The sequence below is a fragment of the Mobula hypostoma genome, chromosome 10 (genome assembly GCF_963921235.1).
Source record: "Mobula hypostoma chromosome 10, sMobHyp1.1, whole genome shotgun sequence".
Classification (NCBI taxonomy): Eukaryota; Metazoa; Chordata; class Chondrichthyes; order Myliobatiformes; family Myliobatidae; genus Mobula; species Mobula hypostoma.
Window position 1 is genome coordinate 118,654,572 of NC_086106.1, and position 18,592 is coordinate 118,673,163.

General features: G+C 38.8%; 1 protein-coding gene across 3 annotated transcripts in view; it reads left to right on the forward strand.

The window, feature by feature from the left end:
- mtm1 (myotubularin 1) overlaps positions 1-18,592 on the forward strand; it is a 181,599-nt gene that overhangs the window by 99,916 nt on the left and 63,091 nt on the right. For all 3 annotated transcript variants that reach the window (XM_063061111.1, XM_063061109.1, XM_063061110.1), the window contains 2 exons: positions 9,526-9,636; positions 16,953-17,054. In XM_063061111.1, coding sequence (XP_062917181.1) covers positions 9,526-9,636; positions 16,953-17,054 — 213 coding nt within the window. The remainder of the gene's footprint in view (positions 1-9,525; positions 9,637-16,952; positions 17,055-18,592) is intronic.

Sequence of the window (18,592 nt, forward strand, 5' to 3'; positions counted from 1 at the left end):
GGATATTTGCAGGATGGTTTGAGTGCTTACAAAGAACTGTATGATAGAAAAATGCGCGAGGCTCAGCAGTCAAGCACGCCTTCCACATCAGTCACAGCAGACGACGAACCTGGACCTTCGACATCGACGCAGGCAGTCATAGGAGAAGATGAGCTGCCTGCTCTAATGGAAACACGATGATGAGATGACACCCCAGTATCCCACCACGACAACCCCCAGGCCACGGACAGATACCGATTCGCTGAGAATGCAGCAGTAGCCGGGAGGCACACAGCACATCTTTAAGAAAAAAGCCGAAATAAACGTGCTAATTAATTAGATGTCGCCCGACACGTAATTGTCGGCCCAGATCAGAGACGACGCAATCGGAAATCAGCACTGATCTGGGCCGACAATTACGTGCCGGGTGGCACCTAATTAATTCGCATGTTTATTTTGGCGCTTTTCTTAAAGATGTGCTGGGTGTGTCCCGGCTACCGCTGAACCCCTGCATGCTTCGCGGCAATGTATCAGTTGGCGGCCTGGAGGGTGGGGGCCACTGCACCACCCCAGCCTGCGACGACTCAGTCTAACACCCGATCATCAGTGTGCTCTGCGCTGTCTTCCCGAATCCGGTAAGTGATACTACATTGTACATACATTATTTCTACTTTATATCGGCTGTGTATTTTTATGTGTTATTTGGTATGATTTGGCAGCTTCATAGCTTAAAGGTTACTGGAGAGCGCTTATGCTGTGTTTTTGCTGAGAGCGCTTGCGTGAGATTTTCTGTCGAGAGCACTTCCGTGAGATTTTCGCTACGGAGAACAGTGCTGGCAATGATTGTGGGAAAGTATTTCTACTTTATATCGGTTGTGTATTTATCATATCATTCCTTCTTTTACTATATGTTACTGTTATTTTAGGTTTTATGTGTTATTTGGCATGATTTGGTAGGTTATTTTTGGGTCTGCGAACGCTCACAAAATTTTCCCATATAAATAAATGGTAATTGCTTCTTCGCTTTACGACATTTTGGCTTACGAACCGTTTCATAGGAACACTCTACCTTCGGATGGCGGGGGAAACCTGTACTAAAATGTTACATCTGGTCAATCTTGCTGTTTGCTTCTGAAACATGGACTGTAACACCAGAACTCCATAGAAACTTAGAAGCAACAGAAATGTGGTTTCTTAGAAGAATGCTGAAAATATTATATAGAGATAGGGTAACAAATGAGACAGTACTCCAACGTGCCCATACAAAAAGATCATTAATGAGAACTTTAGATGAGAGGAAACTTAAATTCCTGGGCCATGTCATCAGAAAGGGAGAAATAGAATGCCTTACATTACAAGGCCGTATGCCTGGGAAATGCGGAAGAGGAAGGCAAGGAAGAAAATGTATGGACACTGTGAAAGAACTAACAGTGTGCAAGATATCATTGACCCTGCATGGGATTGTTCGATGTGGAAAACCATGATCGCCCAAGCATGGAACGCACAAGGCACATGAAGAAGAAGTAGTTGCCTTCTTAAGACATTACCTTTTGATGGAGTCCTTGATGCTGGGAAGGCTAGTGCCCATGACTGGCTGAGTTTAGAATGTTCTGCAGTTTTTTCTGATCCTCTCCATACCAGATGGATGATGTGACCAGTTAGATAGAATACTTCCCTTGGTACATCTGTAGAAATTTGTGAATGTCTTTGGTGACATACCAAGCTTCCTCAAACATCTAATGAAATATAGCCACTGTATGCCTTCTTTGTAATTCTATCAATATGTTGGGCCCAGGCTAGACCTACAGAGATGTTGGAACCCTTGAACTTTAAACTGCTTGCCTATCCACTGACGATCCCTCAATGAGGACTGGTGTGTTCCCTTGGTTTCGCCTTTCTGAAGTCCACAATTGGTTCCTTGGTCATACTGATGTTGAGTGCAAGGTTGTTGTTATGACACCACTCAGCCAGCTGATCTCACTCTTGTATGCCTCCTTGTCACCATCTAAAATTCTACCAACAATAGTTGGGTATTGCTGTATTGCTGTACTATACTGTGTGCTAAACCATAGTGGCTGAAACGAGTATCTTCTGAAAGCACTTTTTGGTGTAGTAGGTTGTTCCCACCACCCACCCCTCCCCCCCATGCACACAGATAACTAAGGTTTTTTATAATTGTGTGGTATTATTTTATTTCCTATGTTTTGAACCAAACTAACATGTTTACCAATGCTCATCAGTATTTACACCTTTTAAGTTGGATTCTCTAGTTATTGCTACAGGATTTTCTGGTCCCCAATGCTTCCATGTCACTTAACAGTATCCACATTTAGCATGTTATAATATGCAGAGCTTCAAACATACTGGGAAACTTTCATGTTATTAATTCAGAAGCAAATAAGCATTTTGAAAACAGTGGAAATTGAACTCTATACTTAGTGAATACATGTAAAGCAGACCTAGGCTAATATTTAATTCTTGTAATTCTTGCTTTCTGCTATATTACTCAATTGCTTCCCACTCATGTGCAGTAATTAGAAACCCCATTGTGTTATTCAGCCAGGAGGAGGTCACCTGACATCCAATTCCATTACGGCCAACATGTGTCCAAGAACCCAGTCGATGTTTCTCTTTGACTAATGAAACAAAGTTTTAAAAAAATATTACTATTGTTACTGCACTGAAAACGTAACACAGGTCTGGAGCCATTTAGGTTCACATTGAATGAATTTACTGAACCATTTGAGGATTCATGTTTCAACAGAGTTGTTTCAGTTGAACTGTATTCTCATCAATATCATTTGTAAAATTCATTTTAGGTATTTTTGCTGTGGGAGGTGTAAGCCAGTGAATCCTAATATAAACAAATTATTAAATTAAATGTGTTAGGTGGTTCATTTTGGTAGGTCAAATATGATGGCGGAATATAGTATTAATGGTGAGACTCTTGGCAGTGTGGAGGATCAGAGGGATCTTGGGGTCTGAGTCCACAGGACACTCAAAGCTGCTGTGCAGGTTGACTCTGTGGTTAAGAAAGCATCTGGTGCATGGGCCTTCATCAATTGTGGGGTTGAGTTTAGGAACTGAGAGATAATGTTGCAGCTATATAGGACGCTGGTCAGACCCCACTTGAAGTACTGTGCTTAGTTCTGGTCGCCTCAATATAGGAAGGATGTGGAAAGCATAGAAAGGGTGCAGAGGAGATTTACAAGGATGTTGCCTGGATTGGGGCGCATGCCTTATAAGAATAGGTTGAATGAATGCGGCTTTTTCTCCTTGGAGCAATGGAGGATGAGAAGTGACCTGATAGAGGTGTATAAGATGATAGGCATTGATCATGTAGATAGTCAGAGGCTTTTTCCCAGGGCTGGAATGTCTAACACGAGAGGGCACAGTTTTAAGGTGTTTAGAACATAGGATAGTACAGCACAGTACAGGCCCTTCGGCCCACAATGTTGTGCCGATCCTCAAACCCTGCCTCCCATATAAGCCCCCACCTTAAATTCTTCCATATACCTGTCTAGTAGTCTCTTAAACTTCACTACTGTATCTGCCTCCACCACTGACTCAGGCAGTGCATTCCACGCACCAACCACTCTGAGTAAAAAAACGTTCCTCTAATATCCCCCTTGAACTTCCCACCCCTTACCTTAAAGCCATGACCTCTTGTATTGAGCAGTGGTGCCCTGGGGAAGAGGTGCTGGCTATCCAATCTATCTATTCCTCTTATTATCTTGTACATCTCTATCATGTCTCCTCTCATCCTCTTCCTCTCTAAAGAGTAAAGCTCTAGCTCCCTTGATCTCTGATCATAATGCATACTCTCTAAACCAGGCAGCATCCTGGTAAATCTCCTCTGTACCCTTTCCAATGCTTCCACATCCTTCCTATAGTGAGGCGACCAGAATTGGACACACTACTCCAAGTGTGGCCTAACCAGAGTTTTATAGAGCTGCATCATTACATCGCGACTCTTAAACTCTATCCCTCGACTTATGAAAGCTAACACCCCATAAGCTTTCTTAACTACCCTATCCACCTGTGAGGCAGCTTTCAGGGATCTGTGGACATGTACCCCCAGATCCCTCTGCTCCTCCACACTACCAAGTATCCTGCCATTTACTTTGTACTCTGCCTTGGAGTTTGTCCTTCCAAAGTGTACCACCTCACACTTCTCCGGGTTGAACTCCATCTGCCACTTCTCAGCCCACTTCTACATCCTATCAATGCCTCTCTGTAATATTTGTCAATCCTCTACACTATCTACAACACCACCAACCTTTGTGTTGTCTGCAAATTTGCCAACCCACCCTTCTACCCCAACATCCAGGTCGTTAATAAAAAACACAAAAAGTAGAGGTCCCAGAACAGATCCTTGTGGGACACTGCTAGTCACAATCCTCCAATCTGAACGTACTCCCTCCACCACGACCCTCTGCCTTCTGCAGGCAAGCCAATTCTGAATCCACCTGGCCAAACTTCCCTGGATCCCATGCCTTCTGACTTTCTGAATAAGCCTACCGTGTGGAACCTTGTCAAATGCCTTACTAAAATCCATATAGATCACATCCACTACACTACCCTCATCTATATGCCTGGTCACCTCCTTAAAGAACTCTATCAGGCTTGTTAGACATGATCTGCCCTTCTCAAAGCCATGCTGACTGTCCCTGATCAGACCATGATTCTCTAAATGCCCAGAGATCCTATCTCTAAGAATTTTTTCCAACAGCTTTCCCACCACAGATGTAGGTACAGAGGAAATGTCAGAGGTAAGTTTTTTACGCAGAGAGTGGTGAGTGCATGGAATGAGCTGCTGGCAACGGTGGTGGAGGCAGATATGATACGGTCTTTTAAGAGACTTCTGGAGAGCAATGTTCCCTCTACTTTTTAATAGTGTGTGCAAAAATTTGTAAATGACATTTTCCAATTCTTAGTCTTTTATTATTCCAAACAAAAGATAAAATAATAGTCAACCTGATCAAAAAAACTTCTTAGTTAGAAAAATAGGAATATTTTGAAATACATATAAAAATTTTGGTAAAATCATTTTAACTGCATGAATTCAACTGGCTAACGAAAGTGTAAGTGGATTCCATCTAGAAAAAAATTGCTTCATAAAATCCACTAAGGGAACTAAATTAGCTCTATAAAGGTCTCCATAATTTTTAGTGATGATAATACCTAAATATTTAAAAGAATCTGTAACTTTTAAAGGAATGTCATCATATATAGAAGCAGAATCATTTAAAGGAAATAATTCACTTTTATGCAGGTTTAATTTATATCCTGAAAACAATCCAAATTCATTTAATAGTTTCAATAAACTAGGAATAGATTCTTTGGGATTCGAAACATAAACCAAAAGATCATCTGCATAAAGGGAGATCGCAAAAATCATATGTTGTGCAATTTTTCTTCCTGTGACAATAGTATGTGCGCACTGAATGCACACATGGCACAGTTTATGTAGGTTTACAAAATATTTGACATAAAACTGCACAGAATAACAACAAACTAACATATTTAAGTCACTCGGGTATTTTTTCTCTCTCTCCTGTCTTTGGCATTTACCCATTCTTTCTAAACTCTATCTAGACTAATAGAACTTCCATCCAATTGATATGGTCTTACTCTCAAAGGGTGTTTCACATTTAAAGATGTCTTGTAGGGCATTATGTATCCCATTCCAATAGTCTTTGATAACAGGGCATTCCCAGAAAATATAATGGTTTGCGTTTTGATTTCCACAATTTCTCCAGCAAACGGGGGTTTATATATTTTGGGTATATACCACAAGAATGGTTGAAAAGAGATAAATATTTAATGAATGTACTGCTGGTGGCTGATAAAAAGACCCTTACCAGGAAATGGTTATCACAGGAAAGTCCAACTCTAAATGTATGGATTAAAATTATAATGGACATTTACAAAATGGAGAAGATAACAGCATCTGTTAATCATAAGTTGGAACAACTTTATTCATACTGGAAAAAATGGTTTAACTACATAACACCTCATAGGCCTGATTTTATGCTCAAAGTCAATGAATATGTTGTTAAAAAAAAATCACTCCCTACTCTGTACGTAGTTTTCTTCTTTCGATTGTTCTTTCTTTCCTCTCCTTTCTATCAGATAAATATTATGTGGAGATTTGTGACAAATATGATATATGTACAGTATCTGAAATACATCTTATGGAAATATTTGATGATGAAATTCAATAAAAAATAAATTACAAAAAAAAAGAAAAAAAAACTTGGACAGGTACATGGATGAGAGGTGTATGGAGGGATATGGTCCAGTTGCAGGTCAGTGGGACTAGGCAGAAAAATGGTTTGGCACAGCCAAGAAGGGCCAAAAGGCCTCTTTCTGTGCTGTAGTGTCCTATGGTTCTATGATAGCTTTTGATTCTTATTAACATATCCAAATGACATTCACCTAAACGGTTTCTCAGCTTGTTTTTGAGTTGATTCATTAGACTAAAACCTCGCTCACAGTCCGTCCTAGATGCAAGAAATGTTCCCCCAATGTCCATCAACTGTGCATGGTTGCAAAACTGTTCATTTTGAAGTACAAATGCCACCATTTGAGCAAACTTTGAAATCAGTTTGGATTTAATTTTTTCTTGCACGGAAAATTTGAAATCATTAAATTGTCGTAACTATTACAGTATTTTTCAGCTAGAAAATCATGATATTTTAGACGTAAGGCATTAACTTGTTCATCGCCAAATGTAAAGTCACAATCTGCAATTGCGGAGAAATCAAAAGCTGACCATTCTTGTACCTCATCTTCAGGAAGCCTTTCTTCTAAATGAACACGAAGACTATTTATAAAAGTCAACAGCGAACTTGTATCTACTGTGATGTTTTCTTCACGTTGTTGGCTTAGCAAAACTTTAAATTTGTCACTCCACGAAACATTGTCTGCAGATCCTGGAACAGGAAAGGTCAGGTGACGTAAATTAGTGACGTGCATTGTGGTATTTGAAAAACCGACCAACTAGTTAACAGAAACATTTAGCTGAAAGATTATTTTCAGTAAGTATAATTATTAATTACTACATTATTTTAGGTAACCTTTTGTGCGCGCATTAATTTCCTTTGTGCGCTGGTTGAAAAACGTGTGCGCACATACACGCACAGCTTAGAGGGAACATAGCTGGACAGGTACGTGGAACTCAGGAAAAATAGAGGGCTATGGATAACCCAAGGTAATTTCTAAGGTAAGGACATGTTCGGCACAGCTTTGTGGGCCAAAGGGTCTGTATTGTGCTGTAGGTTTTCTATGTTTCTAAATTTTCTAGAAAATAATTGCAATAAAAATATTAGTGAAATTTCTTCATAACTATGAACTAACCGAAAGGTGCACTTAGCTTGAAAGTTACATTACAGGTCATTAAACAAAATATGAAAATTGTGAACACGAGGTATTCTGCAGATGCTGGAAATTCAAGCAACAGACATCAAAGTTGCTGGTGAACGCAGCAGGCCAGGCAGCATCTCTAGGAAGCGGTATAGTCGACGTTTCGGGCCGAGGCCCTTCGTCAGGACAGTGAAAATTGTGTCTGGCTTTTTTTTAATGGTTAATTTTAGTTTTTCATTTTGGTAAGCATGCACATCCATTAATGATATCTTTAAATGATAGAAAGAGCATTCCAGTATTTTTAAAAGAGATACTACTAATCAGGGCAGCCACTAATTTGGGACAACGCTTCGCAAAATCTAATCAAAAGAATTGCTGGGATTCCCTTTATTTGGGCAATCGTGTCACTTAATTGGGGCCGAAGGCTCCTGCCGAACAGGTTCTAACTAGTGCCAGTCGCGCACACTTGTGTGGCAGTTAAATGCATTAGCGTGTTTAGAACGAACAACTAAAATAGCACCAGTTGTGTGTTCAAAAAGCAGTGATTTTTGTCACTGGTAGTTGGAGAGAACTAAGCAGTAAGACAATTCAGAATTGTTTTGCTCACTGCAGTTTCAAGTGTCCAAGCTTGGAGGTGTCAGAAATGGCTGAGAATGAAAAAGAAACTATTTCACTACAAATTAGGAACTACAAAGAGTTTGAAGATATCAGCAAGTCATCTTGAATATTATAATGGAAAATGAGGAATTAGCTTATGCAGTGTTTGATAACTAACATTGTATTAAGGCAGTCCACTGTCTGTGCTAATTTTGTTCATTATATACGCTGGATGAGTTACCCTGTCGATAACTATTATGAACTAATACATAGCTTTATATTACTATAGTGCTATTAGTAGTGTTCTAATTTGCTCCTCCTTCATTTACATACATAATTTGTTACTCGGTTTGTCTTTTCTATACCTTTTTAATTATTTCCATGAAACTTCGGCTTAGTGGGGAAACTGCTTAATTGGGCTGAAATGTACTGGTCCCAATGTGTCCCAGTTCACTGGAATCCACTGTATTTATAATTTATTGTATGCAAATGCTATTGCTTAGCCATATATTACTTCAATTTCCCACTTCAGGGAATTAATTTTACCACAAATATTTCGAAGTTGGATTAAGGGATGATGTCTAATCTCAGATTTCTTAGATTTTGTAGGATCTGCAGATCAAAAGGATTATGTTCCTGAAAATTAAGTGTCTTTCCCACCCTCCCCACCCTTTCGACCTTGACTCCCATCCACTGTATCACCACGTCTCTGCCCTTCCCTCATCAGTCCTCATGCCTTGTATTTTTCTCCCATACAGTTTGCAGGATATGATACTGGAATTTGCAGCTGAATTATTCCAAAGTGTGTAAGATAGAATGGTGCAATTCCAGCTGTTCTTCTTTTCCCTCGTCCCCGTGCCATCATTTTCCTTGGGCTCCTTGGCTGCTGGAAAGATTAAAATATTTTCAGTTTGCAATAAAATAACCTACTCATAACTTTATCTTTATTAAAGATAAATGTCTTGAAAAGAATTGTATAAGTGTGTAGATCATATTTCAGTTTGTACCAATGTTGAGCATTAATCTTTTATTCCAGTAGAAACTGGTTTCCAGTCAATTATTGGGTAATTGAATAAGGGACATGGTGAATTATGGAGTACTTAGTGGCTTATCAAGCTTCAACTTTTAAGTCATACATGCTTAGCTGTTTAATGACATTTTTGGAAAAAAGCCTTATTGTATTTCAATAAAATTAATTGTTAATTACCACTGGATTGTGTGTAATCTTTGCTGCTGAATGCTAAAGTTAAGCTGAGATATTACATACAGGCTTCCTTTTATAATGAACAGGTTCTGTTTTTACAGATGTCCTTGTACATTTTGTCTATACATTAAAAATACACCAATATTATTTGATGTGGCAATCATACCTCCACGGTATTGCAAAGAATGTCATTAAAATCATGCAAGACTGATAAGACAAAACAATTACTAAATAAGGAAATGAGCATATGAATAAACATATTTCAAATTTTGTAATGTGGGATCTTGTTCATGTGTAGGAGGTGTCCAAGAGTCAGATGTTCATAACCTATACAGTACAATGTGTTCAAAACTGTGTAATTATGCTTTCCTTTCCAGGATCCCGTGATGACCCTTGATGTCCCACTTGGCGTGATCAGTCGAGTTGAGAAGATAGGTGGACAGTCAAGCAGAGGTGAAAATTCTTATGGATTGGAAATTACTTGCAAAGTAAGGCTTTTAAAATAAAATAAACAATTATGGACTGCAGTTTTGTCTTTATACACTAATGTTAAAAATAATTAAAGCTCTAACCTTTGAGCATCATGTACTAGTGAATTTGCTCTGAAACAATCTTCTTTCCTTTTAAACACCACTATGCTACCATTGCCACTGCCATCTTGCTGATTAATGGGCTTTGCACGCACATTCAAATGCAGCGTTAACTGGCATTTGACTAACTAGGATTCTTGGGATATTTAGAAGCCTTGAGGGAATAGTTCTGAATATATTTTTCCAAACTTGGCTGCTAGTTGCAACTGGAGGCTAGTGTGCTTGTTCATTTACTTCTAGCTGCACCCTTTACCACTCAGAAATGTAGTGGGATATTTTTTGTGGGGGGGGGTAGAATTATAAAACTCTGTAGGAAAGTTGAAGGAATATTGAATTGTGGAACACAAAACTTCAAGAAAAACTGAAGGAATTTAGGTGACTTTATCTAATGCAATGTATGCTGAGCTCCCCCTGTTGCCCCAGTGCTTAAACACACTGGTCATCAGCTATAAATGTCAGGAATTTTGGAGGCCTTTGCAGGATTTTTTGGATATTTTGTGGTTTTGGTAACATTTTTGCATAATTCCTCAGTCTTAACTGTTGAGCCAGCCCAACCAATCTTGGGTGTGATGACAAGAATGTGCAATTTGGTTGAAGTATGTTTCATTTAACAAGGGAAAAAGTTTGCAGAGTTTGTGGAATTGGATGCAGTGAGTTTACCCTTAGAATAGCTGATTTGAGGTGAAATTGTGCAGGGAAAATATGTATTAAAGTAGGGTAGTTTCTTGGGTAAGGTACAAAGTAGAAGTTTACCTGATCAGAAATATTCCAAGTGTCTCTGAATTTACTTCCCTTATAGTGGGTATGTGGGAATTGGGATGCAAGAGGAGTGTTGGAAGGTTTTTGAGAAGTGATGAAGAATTTCAAACAACTAATTCCAGTCATAATTTCAGTTCAAATCATAGAACATAAAAAAATATTAGCAGAAGTCACCACTCTGTTCCTCAAGTCTTTCTCATTTTATATGTTCATGTCTGATCTGCATTGGACCTCATCACTTCTGTTCCAATTCCTCATAGCCCTCATTTTAAAAAAATTCTTAAAGGCTTATCTACATCATCTTTAAATGCGTCCAGTGATCTAGCCATCATGACTTTCTGGAGTTGCGGATTCCAAAAATTGACCACACTCTTGAGAAGTCTCTTTGTATCCCAGTTTTACATGATTGTCCTTATTTGATATTCTGTCACTGGTGGAATCCCAACTCTGCCTGCCTTTACCCTGTATTTCATGCTCCACTTACTTTCCTAGCAGGTTCCATCATTTTCGCCCCTTTGTAGATTCCATCTATCTCTTTCCAGCTTCACAAGTTGCTCTCACTCTCCCTCCCTAGCTCATCTGTTTATCATTTCCCACACCTGGATCCACCTATCATCTGCCAACTCTTAAAGATAAAGACGAAAGATTAGCTTTATTTGTCATGTGTACGTCAAAACATACAGTGAAATGCATCATTTGCGTCAATGACCAACACAGTCTGGGAGCAGACTTCAAATATCGCAGTTTCTGGCACCAACATAACATGCCCACAAATTACTAACCCTTGCAAACACATACATGTCTGGAATGTGGTAAGAAACAGGAGTACCCAGAGGAAACCCATGCAGTCACAGGGAGAATGTACAAACTCCTTACATACAGTGGTGGGATTGAATCCAGATCACTGGCACTATGAAGCACTATGCCAATTGCTATGCTATTTGCTCCACACCATGCCTCCACCTTTTTATACTGCCTTCCTCTTCTCTATCTCTCAGTTCAGATGAAACCTGAAACCTTAACCGTCCATTTCCCACTATAGAAGCTACGTGAACTGAGTTCCTCTAGTGTTGTGTCCTCACATCTATCCTCATTCCGCACATGCTAGCTAACTTTTTGTAGTTTGTGCACAACAACATCTCAATCTTCTGTACTTGGCTCATTTGCAATCTCTCTTCATTTAGATAAAATTCAGCCTTTTGATTCCTCTGAAATGTAAAATCTTACACTTTTCAACTGCAAAGCCCATTTTGCATGTTTTTGCAAGCTCACTCAATCTAGATGCATTCTGTTATGGAGTCCAAATACCTTTTATTATAACATACCCTCCCACCAATTTTCATGTCAGCAGCAAAATTGGTTACCTTGCACTTTGGCCTTCTTCAGGTCATTAATATAAATAGTAAATGGAGGGCCAAGAGCTGATCCATTAGCTACAATCTTACAGCTGGAAAAAAGACCCATTTATTCCTTCTGTCTTTTATATTTCACTATATTTCAGCAGGGTGGCTTAAAGGCCAAGGGTCAGTTACTTAAAATGTGCATATCGGTGTACATCAGATTTTAACAGTTACTTGAATTTAACAACTACTTGTCAGGGTTTGCTAGGGAGATTAGAAATGTACCTTTCCAGCAGCTCATCCACCTAGAGGAACAGAAGTACTTCTTATCTATTCCCAAAGCTAACCTTTGTCATGGCATGACAACCTCAGCCACAGCCTTGGTTCTCTTTCACTATGTTCGCTTAAAATTTTTCTTATGATTTTCCAGGGCATTTCTGTCTAGCTATCTGCAAGGGATAGAAGTCAACTACTTGTAAAAGAGTAAACATGGTTTTAGTTCAGCCAGTTTTGCGCCACCAAATATTTAATGTAAATTGAAGAGGGAAAGCACTCTTAACATTTCTTAAAGACCAGGTAGCAGAGTTTTGCCTCTTTAATAGTTCTGCTTATCATTGCACAATTTTGACTTCTCAAGATGGAAGATTTGGCTTCTTTTAATGTTGAAGCATTTCATTCTGGCTGCTTGTACTTCCCTGTCCAAGCAATCGGAAACTGAACTGCCTTAAAGGAAGGGTGTACCAGAGAGTCAGCTTACAAATGGTAAAATCGTTGATGTGACAATTTCAAATTAGACTCAGAAGAATAATGAGTAATGCTGAATGATTTTTTTTTGCCATGTACAGTGTGCCTTTAAACTGCTCAAATTACTGTACCAGTACTAGAGAGACTGCCTTCTCTTCAGTTCAGCTGGAAGCAACATGTTCTTAATTGGATGCAGATGATTGTAAATAATTTCACCAGATTTTAGTGGTAGACCCTGGAGAGGGTGGCTCACCTCTTTTCAGGCTGTTTTTTTTTCCCCAAGTAATAAATAAATGCATCCTAAGAGTCAATTTAAAATTGAACAGAAAACAAGATATGAGAAAAATAGAGAAGCATGCAGTTTTAGCGGTATGGCTCGTATCTCCTGGGACTGTGTTCATCCAACATCAGTGTGCATGTAGTTGAAAATATATATTTTTAAAAAATTCACTCTACTTTTTAATGTGCAACATAACACATGGTAAGCTGAGGGACATGTCCATAAAGTCAATGTTCTGGGAGATATCAGTTCCCAGCAAATTGAATCATATTTCATATAGTCTTAATATGAAGCTCAGTGTAGTATTTGTCCTAAAAAGATATTTGAAATTGTTGAGGTGACATTTGTTTTAAAGCAATGCTAGGAATTTGATTTAAATTAAGGAGACTGTCAACATTTGCTTGCTCTGTATCATCCGATTGAATAACCTCTTTGTGGTGCAGCTGTGTTTTTCAAGAAGGCTTTTTTTTTTAAAAAGGCCCCGATTGAAGAAATATTTCCAGCAAGGTCACCCATGGGCTATTTAACATTTCGCTGCATCTGTTGTAAGACAATGGTATGTTGGTGGAGTCTTCCCCCACATCATGAAATGCCTTAATTCCTCTTCTGAATAATTTGTAATGACAAGTCACAAGAATTAACTGTGACTTTGTGGTATCGATGCAAGTGATGTGAAATAAGTGAAAGTATGTAGCATGAAACATTTTGTACAGGGTCAGATTTATCAATTACTGTCATGTGATTTGAATGTAAATAAGCTTGAGGCATTAAGTAAGTTAGCTGTGCTTAGAAACCAACCGACTTTGTATTGATCGAACACATTTTTTCACTGTTTGTCAAATATCATGAACAGCATCTCAGTCCAAAATGTCAATTGTTCAGTTCCCTCCATAGATGCTGCCTGACCTGCTGAGTGCCTCCAACATTTTGTATATTGCTTCAGATTTCCAGCATCTGCATTGTCTTTTTTGTCAAATATCTTAGTTGTTTTTCTGTCCTAAAGGATTTGACGCCTAGAAGTACAAGTTACCTGGCAGCAGTTGCCCTCTATTTCCTTAATGTAATGGCCCATCTGTAATGTGTGAATCTTGACCAGATATCTAATTCATTATTGTTTCTTCTGCACTCCATCCTATTGTCATTGGACATCCAGCAGAAATGCTATTTGGGATCAGGACCATAGTCATAATTAACCATCCCTTACTTAACATAGACTACTGATCAAACTTTGGATTTTTTTCATTTGCACAGACTTAACCAGCTGACCAGATCTTAAAAGCATGAAAATAAGGAGCATCATATGAGTTCTTTAACCTTCTAAAAATTATGATTTTCACTCTTTCAAAACAAAAACATATTTGCAAGCATTGTCAGCTTATTTTGCCTATTTCACCCTGTTAAGTTTCTTCCTTAGTTTCATCAGAGCAGTAGGTTATTTAGTTTGCCGAATTATCCAGTCCATTTGCAGACTTTGTGGACATTTGTACTGAGTTTTTGTTAGTCAGCTGTCCAAAGTATACAACACTCTCTGTGGACAAAAATTATTTAGAGATACAGTGCAAAACAGGCCCTTCCTTCTCAACACCCAGCAACTCATCCATTCAACCCTAGCCTAATCACAGGACAATTTATAATGACCAGTTAATCTACTAACTTTGGACTGTGGGAGGAAACCGGAGCACCCGGAGGAAACCCGTGCATATCACGGGGAGGATGTACCCCCCCCACCCCGCCCGTCGACCTCCAAGGTGTATGTAATACTTTGTTTAGTGATTTTGTCTAATCTGTAAACCAAGTTGGGTATATGCAGCAAATGTGACATTAAAATATGTGCTTATATTATATTATCATGTTTATTCTATTACAACTTTAAGCAAGTCTACAGGGAGTTTGGCCTCATCACGTAGGACATCAATAGAGTAGCTCCTTAGCAGCTAGCCGGCGAGTTTAAATAAATAGCTATGCTGTAATGACACCTGTTAAACTCACCTCAACATGTCTTTTACATTTTAACCCACCATGGGCAATAGAAAAGTCACTGTTGCAAACAGTGCAGCGAGCAACACTGTCATTATTTTTGAGGTCGACTGTAAAGCCCGCCCACAGAGAAAACTGATAGGTCTACTTAGCAGGGGTCCCCAACATTTTTTGCACCGCAGACCGGTTTAATATTGACAGTATTCTTGCGGACTGGCCGACCAGGGGTGGGGGGGGTGTTAATCACGACCGGAATATAGGTGATAAGTCAATAGCATCATAATATTTTAAGTAACGTTTGGATATTAAACACACAGTGCATATTTTCCCCATATGAACATAGAAAATCATTGCAACACACCAATATCACTGAATCAGTGCGAGCCCTGGGCTTGTTTTCCTGCAACAAGACGGTCCCATCAAATGGTGATGGGAAACAGTGATACTTGAAGGGGGTTCCTTATGTCCAGTCTATTCCGCAATTTAGTTTTCGTTGCATTCATTGCAGAAAACTCCGCTTCGCAGCGATATGTTGTTGGAAATGGAAGCAATGTTTTCAGTGCTTTTGTGGCTATCTCAGGATATTTAGCCTTGACTTTGATCCAGAATGCTGGCAGAGATGTTATGTCAAACAAACTTTTCAGCCCGCCGTCATTTACAAGCTCGAGGAGTTGATCTTCTTCCCGTGCTGACATGGATGACGCGCGTAATGATCTTGCGTGCGTTCACGTTTAACAGTGCGAGACAGGGAATGAGGAAAGGTGCAAATGACTCATATCGTTACATATCGCCAAATCATATTGTTTCCTCACGACCCGGTGGTTGGGGACCACTCTTAGCACGAAGAGAGACCAATCAGGATGCTTGTTCTCCCTCTCTCTCTCAAAAAAATCTATTTCCGGGATATTGTATATAATTTCCGGGCGTCAGGGAGCCACTATCAATGTGCAGGAGACTCCCGGATCTTCCGGGAGAGGTGGGATGTCTGCATTCTAAAGAGTGGATGAGGCAACCATTGCTGACAAAAGAAGTCAAAGGCAGCATAAAAGCAAAAGATGACATACAATATTGCAAAAATTATTGAGAAGTTATCAGAAGGCAACAGATGGCCATGAAGGCCATGTCATTGGGTACATTTAAACTGGCTTTGATGGTGTCTTCATTAGTAAGTGTGTTGAATGTTACAAGCAGAAGGCAGGAGAATCGAATTGAGTGGGATAATAAATCAGCCATGATTGAATGGTGGAGCAGACTTGACGAGCTGAATGGCTTAATTCTGCTCCTATGTCTTGCTGCCTTGTGAGAGGAAATTTGACAATGTGAGGTATGTCATTGGTTACAAGGGCAGTCGTGATTCTCAGCAAGCTGTGAGCCACTGACACATCTTCAGTGGATCCAAGGGTAGAGTATTCTACTGACACTGAAACCTCTGAGAGGGGGAAACAACCTCTCATCTCAGTCTTAAGTACAGACCCCACAGTCTAGAGAAACATTTTTACAGCTTCCATCTGGCAGCTTCTCCAGGGATCTTGCACGTTTAATTGAAATCACTTCTGATTGGAAAGAACATATTTTTCCTTTGAATATTGCCATGGAGAGATTAATGTCCACCTGAGGAGAGGATAAACTTAATTGAATGTCTTGAACAGAAGAGTACTCCTTCAGTATTACATGTGCTGTAGTGGAACACATGCTTAGGTTTCAGCAGTACAATTTAAACCAGCATATGCCCAGTAATTAAGTAAATTTAAGTTCAAATTTTTTTCCTACGTTTAATACCTGCCCCTCCCAAATGGTAATTAAAATGAATTTGAATGTTAATTTTGGTTCTGCTATTCAATTCCTTAATCTATTTACAGATTTTCTAATTCTTTCCAAGAATTAGGGATTTTGTAATCTAATCCCCGAGTTTATGACTTGATCTCTAATTTAACACAGTTGCTGTAATATTCTGTATTTTTAAAAATCATCTTACAAAGCCTCAATTCCAAGCTTCAAGGTTAAACTGTCCGCATCATGGTAGCTTTGAAAAGCCGTTACAATGTTCTATCTTTTATATCTAGACTGCCCTGTATCTTGCACACTGTGATATAGCTGCTTTTCACTTTTCACAGGATATGCGAAACCTGAGGTTTGCTCTCAAACAGGAAGGTCGCAGCAGAAAATCCATGTTTGAGAATCTTACAAAGCATGCATTTCCTATGTCAAGTGGATTGGTAAGGAATTCTATTGTTAATATACTCTACCAATAAATAAATTGTAAGATTAATCCAGATTGAATATAGTGACCGTATATGATCCATTTAGATTGCTTGAGCAAAAGCTTAAATCATGAAATGGAAGCCTTTTATCGAAAGGTTTGCCACAGAAATGTTGACGGGTAGTTTCTATTTGGCTGGTATAGATTTGAAATGTCAAAACTACTCATTTAATGTATTTGTATTTTCTAAATTCAAAGCTTTTTTTCTTGTGCGTTGGTCTTATCTTTTAGAAAAGTTATATTGCCTTTGAGGTCACTGCCTTATAACGATGTTCTTCGAGGAGATTAACAAAAGATATATAAATATAAATGTGTTGTTGCAATATCTGCTTACGGTTTTGGCATTTTTATTGAAAATGAATTTGTACATCTGTTTGATACTTTGTTCTAATTAAAATGAAATGCTTGGTATTTAAATTGGTAATTTTTGAATGTCTCCTGGATTAGGAGGGGAGGATTCATTTTGCAAATGCACGACATCTTTGATAAATTAATTCTGAATGCAACAAAGACATTTGCTTAAAGGTGGTCCTGCTATTTGCTAAGATTTGGTTTCCTAAGTAATTGGCTCTGTTATCAGGCGGGTTGCCATTATATGAATAATTTATTTTGTTTATTATTTCCTAAGAAAAGTTTAATTGCCTTCATATTACATAACCATGCTTTATTAAAGGTAATGTCTTCCTTAAATTTTCTAATCATGTATGCACATTTAAGGAGAAGGGTACATCAGATTTTGGCTATCTTAAAAAAAAATCTGCAAAGAGGAAATGGCAAGAGCATGTATTGTAAAACCACTTTTAAAGAAAATGTATCAGGCTCACAGGGGTACTGTGCTGGGAAATGGGAACATGTAATAATGAAATCTCAAGAGGGATCTAAATTAAACATGGGTAAGAATGATTAAGTAGCCCTCTTCTCTGTGAAAATATTTCCAGTGTCTTTTGGATAGCTGCTTTGAAAGCATTGTTCTGATACTTCTGTGACTTGTCTTAGAATACTGATTTGCATATCCTAGCTTGCTGCAATATTTTGCTTTGCTGCTCGAGATGTATAAACGAGAGAAAATCTGCAGATGCTCGAAATCCAGGCGATACATGCAAAATGCTGGAGGAACTCAGCAAGCCAGGCAGCATCTATGGAAAAGATTATAGTAAATGTTTTGGGCTGAGACCCTTCATCAGGACACTGTACTCTTCTCCATAGATGCTGCCTGGTCTGCTGAGTTCTTCCAGTATTTTGTGTCTGTTGCTCAAGATGTAAAGTATGTTGTACAGGTGCTCCTCAGTCATTAAATGCATAAATAGGGTAGTTTATCCATTTTTCCCTATAAATGAGGATAATCAATGAAGGGTTGGAAATGATAGACTTAACCCAACTGTGTTAAGCTTACGAAAAAACATTCGGAAAAAGTAATTATCATTGACTGGCGATGTATGTTATAGCTAGTTCAGTGACCTGTTACCATTTGGACTTGCAATTAAATACAATTTA